The 18,054-nt window shown below is 50.3% G+C and overlaps 3 protein-coding genes across 3 annotated transcripts; all 3 read left to right on the top strand.

Moving 5' to 3' along the window:
* Nucleotides 1-1,628: 1,628 nt before the first annotated feature.
* Nucleotides 1,629-6,069, top strand: LOC128335326 (protein shisa-2 homolog). The gene is made up of 2 exons (XM_053273361.1): nt 1,629-2,087; nt 4,666-6,069. The coding sequence occupies exons 1-2, from the start codon at nt 1,796-1,798 to the stop codon at nt 4,914-4,916; spliced, it is 543 nt and encodes a 180-aa protein (XP_053129336.1). The 5' UTR covers nt 1,629-1,795; the 3' UTR covers nt 4,917-6,069.
* Nucleotides 6,070-7,680: 1,611 nt separating this feature from the next.
* Nucleotides 7,681-11,499, top strand: LOC128335302 (protein shisa-3-like). The gene is made up of 2 exons (XM_053273321.1): nt 7,681-8,128; nt 9,402-11,499. Exons 1-2 carry the CDS (start codon nt 7,834-7,836, stop codon nt 10,178-10,180), a joined length of 1,074 nt encoding a protein of 357 aa, XP_053129296.1. The 5' UTR covers nt 7,681-7,833; the 3' UTR covers nt 10,181-11,499.
* A 2,177-nt stretch (nt 11,500-13,676) lies between these two features.
* Nucleotides 13,677-17,341, top strand: LOC128335311 (protein shisa-2-like). Its single transcript, XM_053273333.1, has 2 exons — nt 13,677-14,070; nt 15,796-17,341. The coding sequence occupies exons 1-2, from the start codon at nt 13,800-13,802 to the stop codon at nt 16,350-16,352; spliced, it is 828 nt and encodes a 275-aa protein (XP_053129308.1). The 5' UTR covers nt 13,677-13,799; the 3' UTR covers nt 16,353-17,341.
* Nucleotides 17,342-18,054: the final 713 nt, after the last annotated feature.

Genomic DNA, 18,054 nt, shown 5'->3' with positions numbered 1-18,054 from the left:
GAGGCTTTCTTCAAAGTAAGGCTAATTTATTCAATGGGATATACTCCTAAGTGGGTTGTGCACACTTACTCCAGAGTAATTCCAGAATGAATTAAGTAGGGGAAAGAGCTGGTCTTGTGGTAGTGACTATGACCCCTTTGCTAAGAAGGGCTCACTCTGGTTTGCATTTAGATGGGTGACTACATGTGAGCTCTGTCAAGATTTCCCCTTAGGGGATGGGGCTGCTTTGGGGAGAGCACCTGCCTGCTTGCACACAGAAAGTCCCAGGTTCACTCCCTGGCAGCATCTCCAAAAAGGACTGAGGGAGACTCCTGCCTGAAACCACAGACTGCTGCTGCCAGTCAGTGTAGACAATAGTGAGCTGGATGGATCAATGTCCTGACTCAACATAAGGCAGCTTCCTGTGTTCCTAAGTAAGAGCCACTTCCACATAAGAAGGCAAAGCAGACTGTGTTTGTTACTGAGAGTCCCTCTCTGTCAGTGTAGTGTCCTTTGATTGAGTGAGTGAGTGCTGTCAAGTCAGTGTCCAGTGATGGTGATTTACTTCCAAGTAAATGTAGGTGCCCAAGCTACTTACACCCCACCTTATCAGCTGTGTGAGCTGGGTCCATAGTCCATTTGAAACCATTTTGGCCAATTTCTTTCAGAGGAGGTGAGAAAGGTGGGTGGGGTCCTCCTTGAAAGAGGGGTGGAGATTTGGGCCTTAATGAGGGAGGCGTTGGTTGCCCGACCTCCTTAAGGAGATCTTCATGGTGTGATATAAAGGCTGGTTGGGGAGAATTGCCTTCTATGTGTGCTTTCAGGTATTTTGCTCCTTTTTAGCAGAGGACTGCTTATTAGAGTAGCTAGCTTTTGTGTACACATTTGCTTCTGAGCACAGTCTTTCAGGATAATAACATGTTTACTCAGAAGTAATTCCCACTGAGTTCAATGCCTGCATTTTCCTTCCAGGTTAAGCATTCTATGTGTATATTCAGAAGCAATTCCCAACTATTTCTATGAGACTTACTCCAAAGTAAGTGTACCACCGGCACCTGTCTTACACTTGAAGACATGCAACGCAGGGAGGTTTTCTTGGAAGTCAGGCCGGCTGATTTATTCATTATCTCTTACTTCCAAGTGATTAATGCACACTTACTCGTGAGCAAGTCCGACTTAAACCAAATCAGTGCCACTTCCTAGTAAGCACGCAAAGGATTGGATGAGTCGGTCTCATCGAATTTAATGCCCCTTCTTCCAAGTAAACGTAGGTGTCCGGGCTGTTTTAGGATGGTCATGAGGATGTCGATTGTTCATAGGGAGCCGTTTTGGCTAACTCCTTTCGGAGGAAGTGAGAAGAATGGGCAGGGTCCAGACGGAGAGACGGGCGGGGATCGGGGCCGGTCTAGCTGGAGAACTGCGCCTCCTGGCCTCGCTAAGGAGACCTTCCTGGCGTGAGATTAAGGTTGGCTGGCCGAGGAGATTTATTATTTATTTTATTTATTAAGATTTTCCTATGATATGCCTCCTCCTCCTCCAAAGACTCTAGGCGGTGAACAACAATACCAATAACAATTAATTAAAATAATAATAATTAAAGGGCAAACACCTGGGAAACAGGTGTGTCCTAAGGAGGGCCTTAAAAGCAGCCCGGAAGAGGACTGAATGAATCTGGTGTGGGGGGGGAGATTGTTCCAAAGAAGATCTGCGTTCTTCAGTGTGCACTTGGCTATTTTCAGAGACCGCGTTGTTTGGGGAAGCTTTGGGGAACCAGACGTGCCCCACCCCCGTGATATTGTCGTGATAAGCGTGGGTGATGGATAAGATTCTATATTGCACGCTGCTGCTGCTGCTTCTGTTTCTGGCTCTCGAGGGCTGTTCTGCGAGGACTGGGGGAGAAGTCTGTCGAGGCTGGGCGTACGGAACGGAGCTACCGGAGGGAGCTGTCTATTGTCCGAGCAAACCAGGCGGGGAGGGCGCCCAGTTCTGTTGCGGGACCTGCGCACTGCCCTACTGTTGCTCGTCAGAAGAGGACCGACTCGACCCCAGCCTGTGCTACTCTCACAGTTGGCTGAAAGCCGGAACTGAGCCCCCGGTTAAGTCGGAGGGTAAGATTAGTTTAGTCACCAATAGGATAGCGGGAAGGGAGGAGAGCTGGTCTTGTGGTCGCAAGCATGACTTGTCCCCCTAGCTAAGCAGGGTTTGCCCTGGTTGCAATTGAATGGGAGACCACGTGTGAGCACTGTAAGATATTCGCCTTAGGGGATGGAGCCGCTCTGGGAAGAGCAGAAGGTTCCCAGTTCCCTCCCTGGCAGCATCTCCAAGAGAGGGCTGAGAGAGATTCCTGCCTGCAAGCTTGGAGAAGCCGCTGCCAGTCTGAGTAGACAATGCTGAGCTAGATGGACCTACCGTCTGACTCACCATATGGCAGCTTCCTATGTTCCTATGTAAGCCTGAATTGCTAAGCAGGGGCTGCCCTGGTTTGCATTTGAATGGGAAACTACATATGAGCACTGCGACCTGTTCTCCTTAGGAGATGGGGCCGCTCTGGGAAGAGCATCTGCCTGCTTGCATGCAGAAGGTTCTAAGCTCCCTCCCTGGCATCTCCAGACAGAGAGAGACTCCTACTTGTAACTTTGGATAAGCTGCTGCCAGTCTGTATAGACCATACTGAGCTAGATGAACCAATGGTCTCATCCGGCATAAAAAGGTAGCTTCCTATTTAGCTTTACGTGGAGCGCAATCTGGTAGCCTCAAGAAACTTGAGAATTCCTATTCATTTTGCTCATAGTCCTGTAATCTGCTAAAAAATCTCTCCAGCCTTCTTATTGTTTCCTAAAATCAACACCTCTTCTCTTTATGGTAGTATTTCTCTCGGTGGCTTCCCCCTAGGGCATGTGTCCAAAGCTGTTCCCATGTGGCTGTTCCAGCCTGCAAGGTTTTGAGTCCATACAGAAATCAGAGGGTTAGTTCGACTTCCTGATGGTTAGTTGCAAAGTCGCTTATCTTGTAGAGGACCTGTTTTCTCAACATGCATCTGGGTGTGTTGTTCTGGGTAGCCAAAATTTCCCACTCTGACAACTTTTTCTGGTGGGTGCCTAGCTCAAGAATGCTTGGGAGAAGGTTAAACAATATCTCAAGTGCTAAATTAATCCAGGGTGTGGACACAGTGACTGTATGAAGGCTTGGTTCTTAGAGTTTCCTTACGGCATTATTTTCTCTGACCAAAGTTCAACCACTTTCTCTCATTATTCTAGCTTCTGACTAGCTTGGACCAGATAATTCAGCTGTAGCACCTGTGTGAAGGTTATCAATTGTGCTAAACCTGCAATGGTGTTCTCTGTGTGTGTGTGCACGTGCACGCATGCACGTGCATGCATGTGCACATACGTGTGTGAGAATAATGCATACATCTATGAATTGGCCCCAGCCTGCCTTGTAAGAATCTCTAGCTATTTGCACCTTTGGTTGTGTCAATACTGCATGCACTTTCTTGGTGGAGATCTGGAGATTGAGGCTTAATGGCTTTATAGCTGGGTTCTTGAGTAGCTGACCTAGATCTATGAGTGGATACCTAATCCAGTTACATCTATCCAGACTAGAACTCACTGGAGCAGCTCTGGAGGGTCAGAAGACTGTTGGAGACTCCTTAATGCTAGAGTCTGATCCTTATGCTGCACCCCTGAGCTCTGAATTCCTGGTTCTGGAGCATCACATGTGTCGCTTGCAAGTGGCCTTTTTGGACAAGACACCTCCCCCTGACCCCTTTTGGGAACTTGGATCTAGTGTTGGTGCCCACTGCCCCTTCAATTGCAATGTGGTGGAAAGGGGTGGGGGGATAGCTGAAGAGCAGCAGCTGTTACGGATTAGATTACATAATCCATGGGCTGGAAGGGGGCAAGTCTCCTGCCTAGGCAAAGATAAGGAACTGGAAAGGATTGGCTGGTATGGTTGGATTGGAAGGATCCAAGGGCAGAAAATAGGGGGCGGTGTAGGAGAGAGAGGCTCTGTCAAGGTCTTCTGCAAGAACAGGCCTGCTGGATCAGGTCCACAACCCATCTAGTCCAGCATCCTGTTCCCCACAATGAGAAGCCCACAGAGAGGGGATGATGTGCCCTCTCCCCTGCTATTGCTCCCCTGCAGCTGGTATTGAGAGGCATCTTGTCTCTGAGACTGGAAGTGGTAACCTATAGCCACCAGACTGGTAGCCATCGAGGGACCTGTCCCCCATGCATTTGTCTAAGCCCCTTCCAAAGCCATCCAGGCTGGTGGCCATCACCACATCATGTGGCAGAGAATTCCATAGGTTAATTATGTGCTGTGGGAGACAGGGCTTCTTTTTCTTGGTCCTAAACCTCCTGGCAATCAGTTTTATTGGATGGCCCCTGGTTCTAGTATTATGAGAGAGGGAGAAAAATGTGTGTCTCTCCACTCTGTGCATACTTCTGTAGACCTCTATCATGTCTCCCCTTAGTTGTCTTCCCCCCTGAACTAAGAGGCCTCAGGTGTTGTCACCTTGCCTAATAAGGAAGGTGCTCCAGGCCCCGGTCATCTTGTGCACCTTCTCCAGTTCTATAAAGTCACCTTTTGAGATCTGGTGACCAGAACTGCATACACAGGACTCCCACTGTGGCCACATCAGAGATGAGTGTCTGAGAACTGACTCTGCTCTTTTTCTCTTTCCAGGGCCTGGGAATCTTTACAAGGTTGGATTGATCATTCTTGCTGCAGTGATTGTGCTTCTTGTGGTGTTCATCTCTGTCTTTATCTGCCGCTTCTGCTACTGGCTCAGATTTCGCCTACTCGATTATTGCAGAGAGAGGCAGCAGGAGACTGAATCAGAGGATGGAGATCCTTCCACCAGATTAAATGCCAACGTCCCTCCCAATGGCTATGGTACCTCTCAGGTGCCTTCTGACAGTGAACCACTTGTGTAGTTCCAGCATGCTACCCCTTGAGCCTGAGGAAACCGAATTTTCTCCAGCAGCGCATCCAATTTAAAAACTATTTTGCCTCATTCTACTGTGGAATCCATCTATGGCCCTCACCTCAAATGGTTGGTCTCTAGCTAGTAGAGCATTGTGCCAACCTCTTCATCAGTATTAGCATGCCAGGTCTACCTACCAGAAGAAAATACCATGCTACAGTGGTTTTAGAATCAAATGAAACAATTGACCCTATAGGACTGCTTTTGAGAGCGTGTCCACTCTCTTCTCATAAAAAGAAGCATTTTACTTTTCAAAGCTGTCTTTCAACTTCTTGCAAAGTTGACTGGTGTGTTGTGAGGATTATGTTCAGAATGCTGCTTTCCATCATTTAATTTCTTGGAATCCATCTTGTGTGGGAGTTCTCCCCACAACCCATACTTCAAGATGGGAGCTGAGTCAATTGACTTGACTTGACCATCCTCTTCTAAACTGATGCGTAACTGTCCCCAGACTGTGTCACTGACAATCTGATTTGCCTTAAAGTACACATGTGCAGATCAAGCACCCCACCTTAAACTCTTAGAGGGTTTTCTTTAACTCTGAGCATGGAAGGCTCAGTCTGTAAAGAGAATCGGCATGTAGACCTATGGGACTCCTAGTGCTGTGTCCGTGTTGGAGGAGAGAGCAGATTTGGACAGGACAGCAAGCGCTTCTCAAAGGCCTTACACATAACTCTATCTCTCCTCAAAGCTAGCTCTCTGTCATTTGTGGATAGCTTGACCATGTACAGGCAAGAAGTTGATGCTGTGCTCCTTCAACATATCAAGGGAAGATCTGATATGGTATGGTGACTGCCCCATGGAAAACTCAGTAGCTTTCCTCATAGCTGAACTGAACATACCCTTTGGCTGGTTAACCCAGGGAGAAGTCCAAGATGGTTTCTAGTTAAGACATATATCTTCCTCTTGGCCTGTGTAATTGCCAAAGGCTTTTTTTTTTAAACTCTAGAATTTTGTGTGAACCCTGAGGAGATAAAACAGGCAGGCAGCAATGTCTTGTCTCCTGATTCCAAGGCTTTCGCACTGGGAAGTCCCTTCTAGCACAATGTCAAAATGTATGCTTTATAAACACATGTACTTGATCAATAAAATGTGTATTTTGATCTGGGCCTCTTGCTGTGTCTTGGCTTTGCCATATGATACAACTGACTCACTTAGCTGCCCCAAGCAGGAGCGGAGGGGTGGGAAGTATATGTTTTAAGTAAATTATATGGTATCCTGTGGCCCAAAGTTCAGGCTGCCCTACACAGCTCTTCTATTTCAAAAAATGTAATTCTGAGCATGGAGGAACAGTGTCCATGCGTCCTCCTGGGTTGGGGCAGCCAGGCTGATACTAAGCTGGACCAAAGGAGGCGGGATGATCTGAATGGTCCATATTGCATTCAGAAGCCAAAAGAGGGTTAAACCATCAACTGTGGGATATCTTACAGGTTAACAGTTTCCATTTGGGTCGTAACAGTGGCCACTGGGAGGTGACGAAAATATGGTACCCAGAACTAGCAGCAGTGTCAGGGCACACAACACAGTCTCCTCCACAGGGCATGCTTGCATAGGAAGCTGTCCTCTGCGGAGTCAGACCATTGGTCCATCTAGCTCAGTCTTGTCTGCACTGGTTAGTTGTAGTAGCTCACCAAAGTTTCAGGGATAAGTTTTTCACAGCCTTACCTGGAGATGCTGCTAGAAATTTCACCTGGTACCTCCCCCCCACCAGATGCTCTTCGACTGAACTATGGACCCACCACTTAAGGGAAACATCTTACAGCACTTGCCAGCTGCTCGAGTCAGTGTGCACACACATAAACACACACACAGACACACCCCAGTGCTCACTTACCCAGGTGGGGGATACAGTGGGGTGTTCTATTCTCCTTCACAGACACTTCCCGAGATGCTTTTCAGCACCTTCTCATGCTAATCCTATTTATTCCTCCTATAGCCAAGCACACTCTAGATAGGTCCATTTCCAAATCACATTTGTGTTGCAAAATAAGGGAGGGGGGCTCTTCTGGAGCAAGCCTGGTCTCCATCCCCACCAGCCATTCTCACCTCAGCCACGAGGAACTTGGCAAAATGACTCCTGCTGTACTTGGCCAAGGGGGGCGAGCAGTTCATGCCCAAGATGAATGTGGGTGATGAACAGCCCAGTGCTCGCTAGGCTGACTGGGGAGGGATTCGAAGCTCAAAGGGGCTTACTCCCGAGTAAGGCCAGGCGTAGGCTCGGGCGCGCATCTGCTTCAAGGCAGAGCCGTGGACTCTAACACTTAGCTCGTTTACTCAGAAGTAGCTCCCACTGAGGTCAGGTTAAGTATGCGGTCCTATGCCTGTTCTGAAAGGATTTCGGGTGAGACGACCCACCCCTAATTAATCACAAGACCGGCAGCCTAAGCCCTTTGAGGCTTTCTCGGAAGTAAAGATTTATCCCAAGTGGGAGTATGCACACTTACTCCGGAGTAAGTCCTGTCTGGGCACCATGAGTTAGTTTCGAGGAAACATGCCAAGGATCGGACCGTGCTGTTACTAAAGAGTCAGTCTCATTTAATGCAGTGTCCCTTACTTCCGAGTAAATGTAGATAGCCCAAGGCCGCGCCCGCGTGAATTGGTCCGTTGGAACACCACCTGGCCTATGCGCTCTTGGAGAAGGTGAGAGGGGTGGGCGGGGTCCTTCTGAAGAGACGGGCGGGGATCGGGGCCGGTCTAGCTGGAGGAGAGCCGAGCTTCCTGGCCTCATTAAGGAGACCTTCCTGCCGCGATATAAAGGCTGCTGAGGGGAGGCTTGGCTTCAGTGTGTCCTTTCCCGTCTGCAGGAGCTGAGCTGGGGTTTTAAGAGAGCTGACTGGGGCGGCCGTGCGCCGCGTTTGTGCCGCGCGATGGAGAGGGCTCTGCTCCGCGGCGCTCTGTTTCTCCTGCTGGCCTTGGGCGGCTGCGGCTTGGCCAAGGCTGAGGGCGAAGCGTGTCGCGGCTGGGCGTACGGGGAGCAGTCGTCGGAAGACACTTTCTGGTGCGTGAAGCAAAGCGACGGAGAGGACGCCCCGTTCTGCTGCGGGACCTGCGACTCGCCCTCCTGCAGCTCCTCCGAGGAGCGCCGCCTCGACCCGGCAGAGTGCTGTCCGGGCCTCCAACTGGAAGCCGAAGCAGCCGAGGAGCCGACGGCCATGTCGGAGGGTAAGGGGGCTTTCGCCTCTATTGGGCTAGGGGGCGGGGTGGGGTGGGGGTAGCTTGCTTGGGCAGCTTCCAGACACTGGAGAGGTCCTAGACGGAGGGCAGGGCTCCGTTGCCTTCAGGCGACACGCTGCGCTTGCGGGGCGGGTGCAGCTGCTGGCATGATGTACTGTTGTGCTACTTGTGGGGTGTTTGGGGTTATTTCGGACCGGTCCTGGATCCAGGCCAGCTTTTGAATGGGGCTTGAGTGACTTGGGTTCCAGTTCTGCAGGAGAGGTGGGGCTAACCAACAGCCCGCAGCAAGAGCACGCAGAAGCAGTTCCCTCTGTCTACTGCCCACCCAGGCGCCTCGTTATTGGAGAGGGGGGGCCGTGCTTGCCCCCCTCCCTGGCGCGGAGTGAGGGAGCTAAATGAAGAAAAGAGGGAGGGGAGGAGTCGAGGGGCCCTCCGGAGCTGGGGGGCCCAGGCTCTTTGAGCCCATCCGCTCAATTGTAGCTACACCCACTGCCCTGTCCTCTCACGCCACAGCTCTTGCCCTTCGATTCTACAGCGCTGAGCTCTGCCTCTTTACTCAATCTTGGTTCTCCAGCATCAAACCGAGAGCTGGCAAGTGGCTTCTTGGGAGAAGACCGCTTCCCAGGCCTCTCTATTTTATCTTATTTACTTATTTTTACATTAATATCCCGCTCTTCCTCCAAGGAGCCCGGAGAGAGCCGTGTACATGCGCATGTTTATCCTCCCAACAACCCTGTAAGGTAGGTTAGGCTGAGAGATAAGTGACTGGTCCAGAATCACCCAGTGAGTTTTAAGGCTGAATGGAGACTTGAACTAGACTCTCCCAGGTCCTAGTCCAACACTTGGAAGCTTCGTCCTAGTCTTGGGGGTCCAAGGTTGCTTTAAAGCGGGGGGTGGGGTGGGAGTCCACTGGACTACAACTCCCATCATCCCCAGCCTGCTTTGTCCATTGGGGCTGGGGTGATGGGAGTTGTAGTCCAGCAACATCTGGGCACTCTGCTGTGAGAACTTCCTGCTTTAAGTGCAATGTGCGGGGAGGGGATGAATGGCTGAAGCGTAGCGGTTACTGTGGGCTGAGCACCATGTAATTTGGGGCTGAGTCTCTTGCTGGGAAAACGGCCTTCTGGAAGGGAAGGCACTGGAGAGGCTGGGGCTGTTGTCGTCTGACTGGAAGGCGCCGGGACAGAAAATGGGGGTTGGCGTTGCAGAGGAGCCGGTCCTTGCCAGGGTGTCGCTGACAGTCGTGTTCGTTTTTTTCCAGGGAGCTGGACCCTCAACAGCAGGACTGCATACGTCCTTTTCGCTGGGTTCGTCACCGTAATTGTTGTGGCCTTCACTCTCTTTCTCTGCGACTACTGCTTGCCGCGCTTGGTTCGCTACCACGCTGAGAATTATGACCTCTCCATCCCGCTCCTCGACGACAACCCCGCTCCCTCCTATGAATCCTGCAGGAGCAGGGCTTCCTCCTCTGGGTCCGAGAGCCAGCAAGGCACCTCTCCTCTGCCCTCTGGCCGTTCTCTTCCTCCCAGCCATGAATCCCGTGTGGACAGAACATCCTCAGGAACCCAAGACCCTCAGGGCACACCTCCTGAACCCTCCGCCACTGCACCTGTTGTACAAGCCCTGGAGCCAGAAGAAACCAACCTGCCTCCAGTGGTGGTTCCAGTTAGAAATGTTTCTCCTCCTCCAGCTCCCATCTTTGACCTTCTCTCTTCTCTGCCGGCTGATCCTCCTTCCAGCTGCGAATCCTGCGTGAGCCCAGCATCCTTTGAAGTTGAGGTCCCTCAGGGCTCACCTCTTCTGGCAGGGGAGCCTCCTTCCAGCTATGAATCCTGTGAGGGCAAAGCATCCTCAGGGGCTCAGGACCCTCAGGACACCACTCCTGTGCCCACTGCACCTGTTGTCCAGCAGGCAGATCCTGCTGCAGCCCCTGAGCCCGAAGAAATCAACTTGCCTCCAGGTGTGGTTCAGGCTAGAAATATGTTGCTGCCTCCTCCTGTGGATCCCACCTTCGACTGTCTCTCTGAACCTCGCCTCTAATGGTTGAGCCAGCCTCTTCATCTGGAGTGGTACGCCAGGTACACCTACCAGATTAAAACCCGGTGCTGTGTATTGCTCTCAGCACCAAGCAAAGCAACTGACCCTATCTAACCATGCTATGAAGAGAGTGTGTGTATATGAAGTGGAAGTCCTGTCTAAAACGTCCCTCTCCCCCCGGTCCTTCTTCTAAACAGGAGGCTGGTGTCATGATGATTACAGCACCTGTTCAGAATGCTGCTCTCCCCCATTTAATGGAAGGGTTTCCGGGAGACCAACGCCACCATCACACAAATCATTGTCTAAACTCTGCAGAGGTGCTTAGAACCCTTTCGCCTCCTTCTGTGGAGCCCATCTTCATCCCTCTCTTGGAAACTCACCTCTAACGGTTAGTCTAATCACCCTCTCCAGTGGAGGTGGTTTGTCAAGTAACTCTGCCAGAGTAAAACTGGTGGTGAAAACTGAGTTGGGAGAGGATGGACAGTCCACTTGACTTGATCAACAGGCCTGCTCAACTTCAGCCCTCCTGCAAATGTTGGCCTACAACTCCCATAATCCCTGCCTATTGGCTACTGTGCCTGGGGATTATGGGCATTGTAATCTAAAAACAGCCGGAAGACCTAAGTTGAGCAGGCCTCATAAACTGCTCACTTCTCCTGGTACTGCATCAAAGACCACCTGATTTGCCTTAAAGTGTACATGCTAATTTGGTGCCATTTGCCTAGTCAACTTGACTAGGGATTCTCAATGTTGGATTCTCAATTATCCCCCCCACACACACATACACACGTGTTATTGGACCAACTCCCATAAGCCCCAACCAAAGACCACTGGGGCTGAGGATTATGGGAGTTGAAGTCCAATAACATCTGGGGGCCCAACACTGAGAATCCCTGATCTTAACCACAGAATAGGAAAGACATTCGATGCTCCTTTGACATGGCAAGTGAAGATGTGACACACTATTGTTGGAGGGGCCCTTGAAAGACTTGAGCAGGCAACACTTTGCTAGGTTTCCTCACAGATGAAGATATAGTCTTGAGCTGTGGCTAAGAAGTAGTCTATATTTTTAGATGAGATGTAATGCCTCCTGGCTGGCCTTAGAGGAAAGTCTGTGCAGTTTGCAAAGGCTTTTTAAGAACTTGATTGTGTATAATGTGTGTGTGTGTGTTTGGGAACCCTAAAGAGGTAAGACAGGCACACAGCAGTGTGTACCTCCTGAATCCAAAGCTTCTGGCATGAGAAGCCCTTTCTAGCACAGACACGCATCCAATGTATGCTTCACAATTGTATGTACATTGTCAATAAAAGGTCTATTTTGATCTTGGTCTCTTGCAGTGTCTTCTTTGCTTTGCCATTGGAATGAAACAATTTTGTTAGCTGCTCTGAGCAGTAGCGTACTGGAAGGGTAAATGCACATCTACTTTAAATATGACAGTATCCCATCATCTTGTCTGTCCTACATAACTCTTCTGCTTTGAAGGATGCAGTTCTCAACACAGAGGAAGTGTGTCCACGCTTCCTCCTGGGTTGGGGCAGCCAGGCTGATACTATGCTGGTCAAAGGAAGGGGGTGATCTGAATGGTCCATATTGCATTCAGAAGCCAAAAGAGCTCAATGGTCTGCTGTGGGATCTCTTACAGGTTAACGGTTTCCATTTTGATGGTAACAGAGGGCACTGAAAGGTGACTAAAATATGGTACCCAGAACTAGCAGTAGCATTGGTACACTAGCAGTATCACAACACACTCTCCTCCTCAGGGCATGCTTACATAGGAAGCCACCTTCTCCTGAGTCAGACCCTTGGTTCACTGAGCTCAGTATTGTCTACACCAGTGTTTCTCAACATTTTTGGAGTAATGGGCCTACTGTTTTAGGGACAGTGATTGCCTGCCCTTCTTAGCAATCACTGTGCGATTGTCCCAATTCTGTGGGAACTGGAACACCCACAGAGCCATGTGGCTGTCTTTGGTAGAATACAGGAGGGGTTGATCATTGCCTCCTTCCGCACAGTGTGAGATGATGCCTTTCATCACCTCCCTGAACTGGCAACCTCTGGCTTGCTAGTCAAGTCACTTCCCCGCTGTGCTGTTAGGTGGCTACCCTGGTGCAAATACTTTAACTAAATAAGATGACGTCCTGTACCCCAAGGGTTCTGGCTGGCCCACGCTGCAGCTCTTCTACTCTTCTCCACAGTCCAAAGCACAAGCAGCGAGGAACCATGTTCCTGCTCTCTTTGAGGTTGAAGACAAAGGAAGGGGCATAGGCTGAATTGTAAATATGGGGGCCAAGCAATCTACTGGGGAATCCCATACAGAAGAACAGTTTGCAGGGGGAAGTGAGAAAAACAGGGACCGAAAACCAGCAGGGGAAGGAGGGTTCACAAATTTCCCCATATGTGGGACTTGGAGAGGGGCTCCATCTTGTTTCCCAAACTTCTCCAGAATATTGTTAAACACAACATCTTCCCAATCCCACCCAAAGAATTATTCTCTATGTAACCAAGCATGCTTTGACTATGGGCTCTCTCAACCCTCGCCTTTATTTCTTAAAATCAGCAACGCTCCCTGAAGGGAGAGACGCAACCCGATCCCAGACAGTCGCCCTCATCTTCTCCCCCCCCACCACCACCCCAGGAATTGGCCAAAATGACCATCCTGTGATTCTTGGACAATGGAAGCTGTGCATGCCATAGTTTAGGTAAAGTGTGCCCTCAAGTCGATCTCGACTCCTGGAACCCGCCCACAGAGCCCTGTGGATTTCTTTTGATAGGATACAGGAGGGGTTGACCATTGCCTCCTCACGTGCCGTATGAGGTGATGTCTTTCAGCATTTTCCTATATCGCTGCTGCCCTATAAAGGTGTTCCCCATAATCTGAGAAAAATACCAGCGGGGATTCGAACAGCCAGCCTTCTTTCCCCAGAGGGGAAAGTCAAGCATTTCCCCTCAGCTCCACTTACGTGGACTGGGAAGTAAGCTCTGTCCTCAGTGAGGTTTACTCATTGAGTAAACTGCACGCGTAACCTCGGGCCTCACAGCTGCATCAGATCAAAGCACAACCGTGCACACCGTTAACACTGAGCAGGCTTACTCAGAAGTAACTCCGACTGAATTGACGTCTTCCCAGGTTGCGTATGCTAGGACGCGATCCTGTGCCTAGTCTCAAGAGAGCCCCAGTGAAAGAAGTTCTCCGAAGTTAAACTGATAGATTCATTGGGAGTTAGGCCCAAGTGGGTTATGCACACACACTCCGGAGTAAGTCCGGTTTGGACCACCAAGAAAGAGCCGCTTCCTAGGAAACCTGCAAAGGAGCGGGCTGCGTTACTCAAGAGTCAGTCTCATAGAAATGAGTACCCCTTACTGCCGAGTAAACGTAGGCCCCAGGGCATGAGCGATGTCTCCCGGAAACTTGGGCGGAGTTCTCCTTGGCAGAAGGGCGGGGATCGGGGCCGGTCCAGCTGGAGGGGATCTGCGCTTCCTGCGATATAAAGGCTGGTTGGGCGAGGTTTGTCTTCAGGGTGTGCTTGGCTACTTCCAGCATTTTAACTGTTTTTAGAGGAGGGGTGGCTTTGGAAAACGTAACTCGTTCTGACGCGACTTTTTTTGCGACCCGTGTACGGGATGGAAAGGAGTCTGCTGCTGCGGTTGTTCCTGGTGGTCGTGGGAGTCTGCTCCGTGAGCTCTGAGGGCGAAGCGTGCCTTGGCTGGGCCTACGGGACGGAGCCCTCGGGAGAGGCCTTCCGGTGTGTGAAAGAGCGGGACGGAGAGGGCTCCCAGTTCTGTTGCGGGAGCTGCGCCCTGCCCTACTGCTGCTCGTCGGAAGAGGACCGACTGGACCAGGCCCAGTGCGCTTCCGAGAGCCGGCTGGGAGCGGCGGCTGCGGCTTCCAAGTGTAAGTAAGTGACCGTGAGGGCAGCGAGCGGGGAGCTCTCTCCGGAAAGCAGCGGGGCGTTCGTCTCAAGCAACTGCCGAAGGCAAAACTCCAGCTCGAAATTGTTGTACGCCGCCCAGAGCCTCTGGATGGGGCGCTTTATGAATGTAGCTGCTACTAATAATAAATCACTTGCGGAGTTGGTCCTCCTTTGGGGGAGAAGGGAGCTGCAGTGCAAAGCTCGTCGAGGACGTGCCTTGCTCGTGTGTAATGCGTGTGCGAAGCAGGGCCTGCTCTCCAGCTTCCGGGCTGTCTTAGTCTGTGAGCCAGAGCCCAGCCGCTCCGGTTAGCCCGACACCTTCGGATGAGTTATGCCCGGGAAGCTGAGCACGTGTGAATTGTTCATAACTGCATTACCCTTGAAGATAGCAACTGATGGCCTAGAGACTCTGGTAGTGGGCAGTGTACAAATTTTATAAATAAACGATACACTTGCAGGGATGATGGTCTTCCATGGGGGAGTGTCCTCCAGCTATTCCTAGACCCCAATTCCCATCACCCAAAGCCACAGTGGCCAGTAGCCAGGGGCTATGGGAATTGTGGTCCAGCAGAAAGTTGCACAGCTTTAGTGTACACATCAGTGCATATACTAATATCAGAACTGGCCTTATGTGCAGGGATTTCTCACTATCTCTAGCTACCTATCAATGGCGCAGCTTGGAAATGACTTGATTATCAAGCCAGAGGTTGCCGGTTCTAATCCCCGTGAGTCTCTTTCCCAGACATTGGGGAAACTCCTATATCGGGCAGCAGCGATATAAGAAGATGCTCAAAGGCATCGTCTCACACTGCGCGGGAGATGGCAATGGTAAACTCCTCCTGTATCCTACCAAAGAGGACCATGTGGTCGCTAGGAGTCGAAACCGACTAGAGGGCACACCCTTTACCTGTCAATACTGTATGCGTGTCTTGCTGGAGATCAGAAGCTGTGAGTTCGGATGGTCTTATAACTGGCCGACGGGGGGGGGGAATCGGAGAGGATTTGCTGCTGTGGCTGGAATGGAAGGACCCAAGGGCAGAAACAGGGCTGGCACTGAAGAGGTGGGCTCTGTCACGGTGTCCAGGGGGCCCCTGGACACAAATGCACATTATGTACAAGTTGTTTTGCAACCCAGAAGGTCTGAGTGAGAACTGTGAAGCATGTGTGGTGCTTTTATTTTATTTTTCTTGTGTGTGAACTGCTCCCCAATAACTCGCAGGGACTTCAGGGTCAATCTGGCCAACATGGGAATGCAGCACCTCCATTCCAGAGATATGTGTTAAAGGGCTTTAAAAGTCTCCTGTGAAAAGCCTCCTGCAATCAAACTTTACCGAATTTGTTCAAAATTCTGAGAAAACAGACATAGGCTCACCCTGCATGGTTGAAAGTCTCCTTTGCTAATCTGCAGCAAGGGTCCCATTTTAATAATTAGTGTTTCTAGTGTGTTCTGGGCATTAAAAGTAGCACAAATATATAGTTCTCAATGTATATCACTATATATTGTGAAGTGTGTCTGTATTCAGTGAAATGTATTTCTAGGCAGCAGACTTATTTTGAAATATCAGACTTAAATCCTTGGGGGCCTGGGGTGTGTGGAGGCCCTGGACTTTGAGGGGGGGCATTTTAAAATCTCGTCTCTGGGCCCACTCCAACCTTGCTACGCCCCTGTCCAGGGCCATTGCTAACCCTGCTCTTTCTCTTTCCAGGGACCAGGAAATACAAAGATTCTGAGATCTTCGGTTTTATTGCCCTAGCTCTTATTGCTGTCGTGTGTTGCTTCTACTTCTGCATCTGCTGTTTTCGCCACAGAGATCGCCTACCCTACTTTAGGCCAGGGAACCAGTTTGAGGATGCAGATCCTTCCATCAGGCTCTCTGTCATTGACCGTCGCCCTGATGATGGCACCCATGCGAGCACAGATGCTGAGGACCAGCAAAGCACCTCCTCCGACAATGACCCTCCTCCCAGCTATGAACGTTGTGTGAACCCAGCACTCCTGGGTGGTGGGGAGCAGCGAGGCCGCTCCACTGTGCCCTGGGACAACGACCCTCCTCCCAGCTATGATGAACTAAGTGTGAACCCAGCATTCCTGGGTGATGAGGAGCAGCAAAGCACCACTGCTCTGCTCTCTGCTGAAACACCTGCTGTGCAGTTGGGGCAGGCGGGCCCTGCAGCTCTGGAGTCTGAGGAAACCCACTTGTCTCCAGAGCGGCTTCAGGCTGGAACGGTTTTTGTGGAGCCCATCTCCGAGACCTCTGTCTAATGCTTGCCCTAGCCAGCCTCTTCGTCACAGGCGGTTCTCCAAGCACACCTACCAGAGCAGAACTCCCTGCTAGATATTGCTTTTAGGATCCAGTAGTGACTGAATGGACCTTCATTAACAATGCTTTTAGGCATAGGTGTCAACTGGACTATCTCTTTCTAAAAACCTAGCATTTGACTTGTCCAAGATTTCACTTCCTTGTGTGTTGATTTTTTTTTGGGGGGGGGGGCACCTTGGAGACAGATTATCACTACCCCCCTTAGATCTTTCTGTCTAAACTGGTGGGGACCTGAGTTGAGAGTGACCATCCTATAAACCACTTACTTGTTCCAGAACTGCATCACAGACCATGTGATTTGCCTTCAAATGCACATGCGCAGATAAGGTGCCCCACACTTGAAGGATTTTCTCAACTCCCAGCTTGGAAGGCCCTGTCTGAGAGGAAAAGCAGACAGTAGATCTATGGGATTACTTGTGCTGTGTCGAAATCTCGGAGGGGAGAGAAGGGTTGCATAGCAAGATCTTCTCAAAGGCCTTGCCTACAGCACTCTCTCTCCTCAGTGGAGTTCGTTGTCAGCTTGACCTCAGAATAGACAAGATGTAGATGCTGTCCCTGAACTGTGCTCAGTGGTTTTATTGGAGGGGCCCTTGAAGGACTTGGGTGGGCCCCTCTTTAGTAGCTTTCCTAACAGGTGAAGGTACTCTTGGGCTGGGTAACTTAGGGAGGAGTCTAGGTTTTTTAAGTTGAGAGAGCATCTCTGCCTCTTGGCCTTACAGGAATGTCTGTCTAGTTGCCAAAGGCTTTTAAGACTTGATGTTGTGGACGTGGTATATGACCCTTTGTGTGTCAACCCTGAAATGGTCAGACAGGCAAGCAGCAGTGTCTACCTCCTGAACCCAAGGCTTCTGGCATGAGAAGCTCTTCCTAGCACACAGATGTGTGTGTCTTATAAATGTGTGTACCACTGTAATAAAAATTTGTATTTTGATTGTGGCCTCTTCTCTTGCAGTCAGTGTCTCTGCTATAGCAGCTGATGCCAGCCTGATCAGTAGTGTATTGGGGTGGTGTAGGGGGTTAAATGTTTTACATAAAGGCGGTGGTATCTTGAGGATGTAGGTTTGGGCTGCCCCACAAGGCTCTCCTCTCCACTTTGCAGGATGCAATTCTCAGCATCAGCAGGGAGGCCCAGAGTCCTGTCCACTCGCCCTCTTGGACTGGGGCAACCATGCTGATGCTACTCCGAGGCAAAGGAAACGGGAAGGACAATGCAGCCAAACACCTAGGGAAATCCAGCCATCTACTGTGGCCTCTCTTACTTACAGCAGCACAGTTACCAAATTTCTCATATTAACAGTGAATGTGGGAAAGTGACTAAAGTATAGTAGCCTGACTAGTTCCAGGTCTTGTGGTTTTCAGACTCCTCTGGACTGGGTTCAGAATATAATTTTTAAGAACCATAAATTGGGGACTCCTAGATACTTTCCAGCTTAATATTTACGTCTGGAAACAGGAGATCTTCCAGCAGCCATTCAGTTGTTGGATATAATTTAAAGGAATGCCAGGGTGTAGGGGGTTGGTTTTTGTTTTTTATTATTTGCCAAGTTAGCAGGGGTTATAAGAAAACAATGTTTTTTGGAACAGCAAAGTAGAAGCTTTCAGAGAGAAGTCTTGGTATAAGTTTAATTGAGATACTTTGGTTGC

This window comes from Hemicordylus capensis, chromosome 11 (assembly GCF_027244095.1).
Source record: "Hemicordylus capensis ecotype Gifberg chromosome 11, rHemCap1.1.pri, whole genome shotgun sequence".
Classification (NCBI taxonomy): Eukaryota; Metazoa; Chordata; class Lepidosauria; order Squamata; family Cordylidae; genus Hemicordylus; species Hemicordylus capensis.
This window is presented reverse-complemented; position numbering and strand designations above follow the sequence as displayed.

Excerpts from the sequence above, each read along its gene's own strand:
- LOC128335326 (XM_053273361.1), top strand. The coding sequence starts at position 1,796 with ATGGATAAGATTCTATATTGCACGCTGCTGCTGCTGCTTCTGTTTCTG. Across the intron at positions 2,088-4,665 it reads GCCCCCGGTTAAGTCGGAGG|GGCCTGGGAATCTTTACAAG; the intron begins GTAAGATTAGTT and ends TTCTCTTTCCAG.
- LOC128335302 (XM_053273321.1), top strand. The coding sequence starts at position 7,834 with ATGGAGAGGGCTCTGCTCCGCGGCGCTCTGTTTCTCCTGCTGGCCTTG. Across the intron at positions 8,129-9,401 it reads GCCGACGGCCATGTCGGAGG|GGAGCTGGACCCTCAACAGC; the intron begins GTAAGGGGGCTT and ends GTTTTTTTCCAG.
- LOC128335311 (XM_053273333.1), top strand. The coding sequence starts at position 13,800 with ATGGAAAGGAGTCTGCTGCTGCGGTTGTTCCTGGTGGTCGTGGGAGTC. Across the intron at positions 14,071-15,795 it reads GGCGGCTGCGGCTTCCAAGT|GGACCAGGAAATACAAAGAT; the intron begins GTAAGTAAGTGA and ends TTCTCTTTCCAG.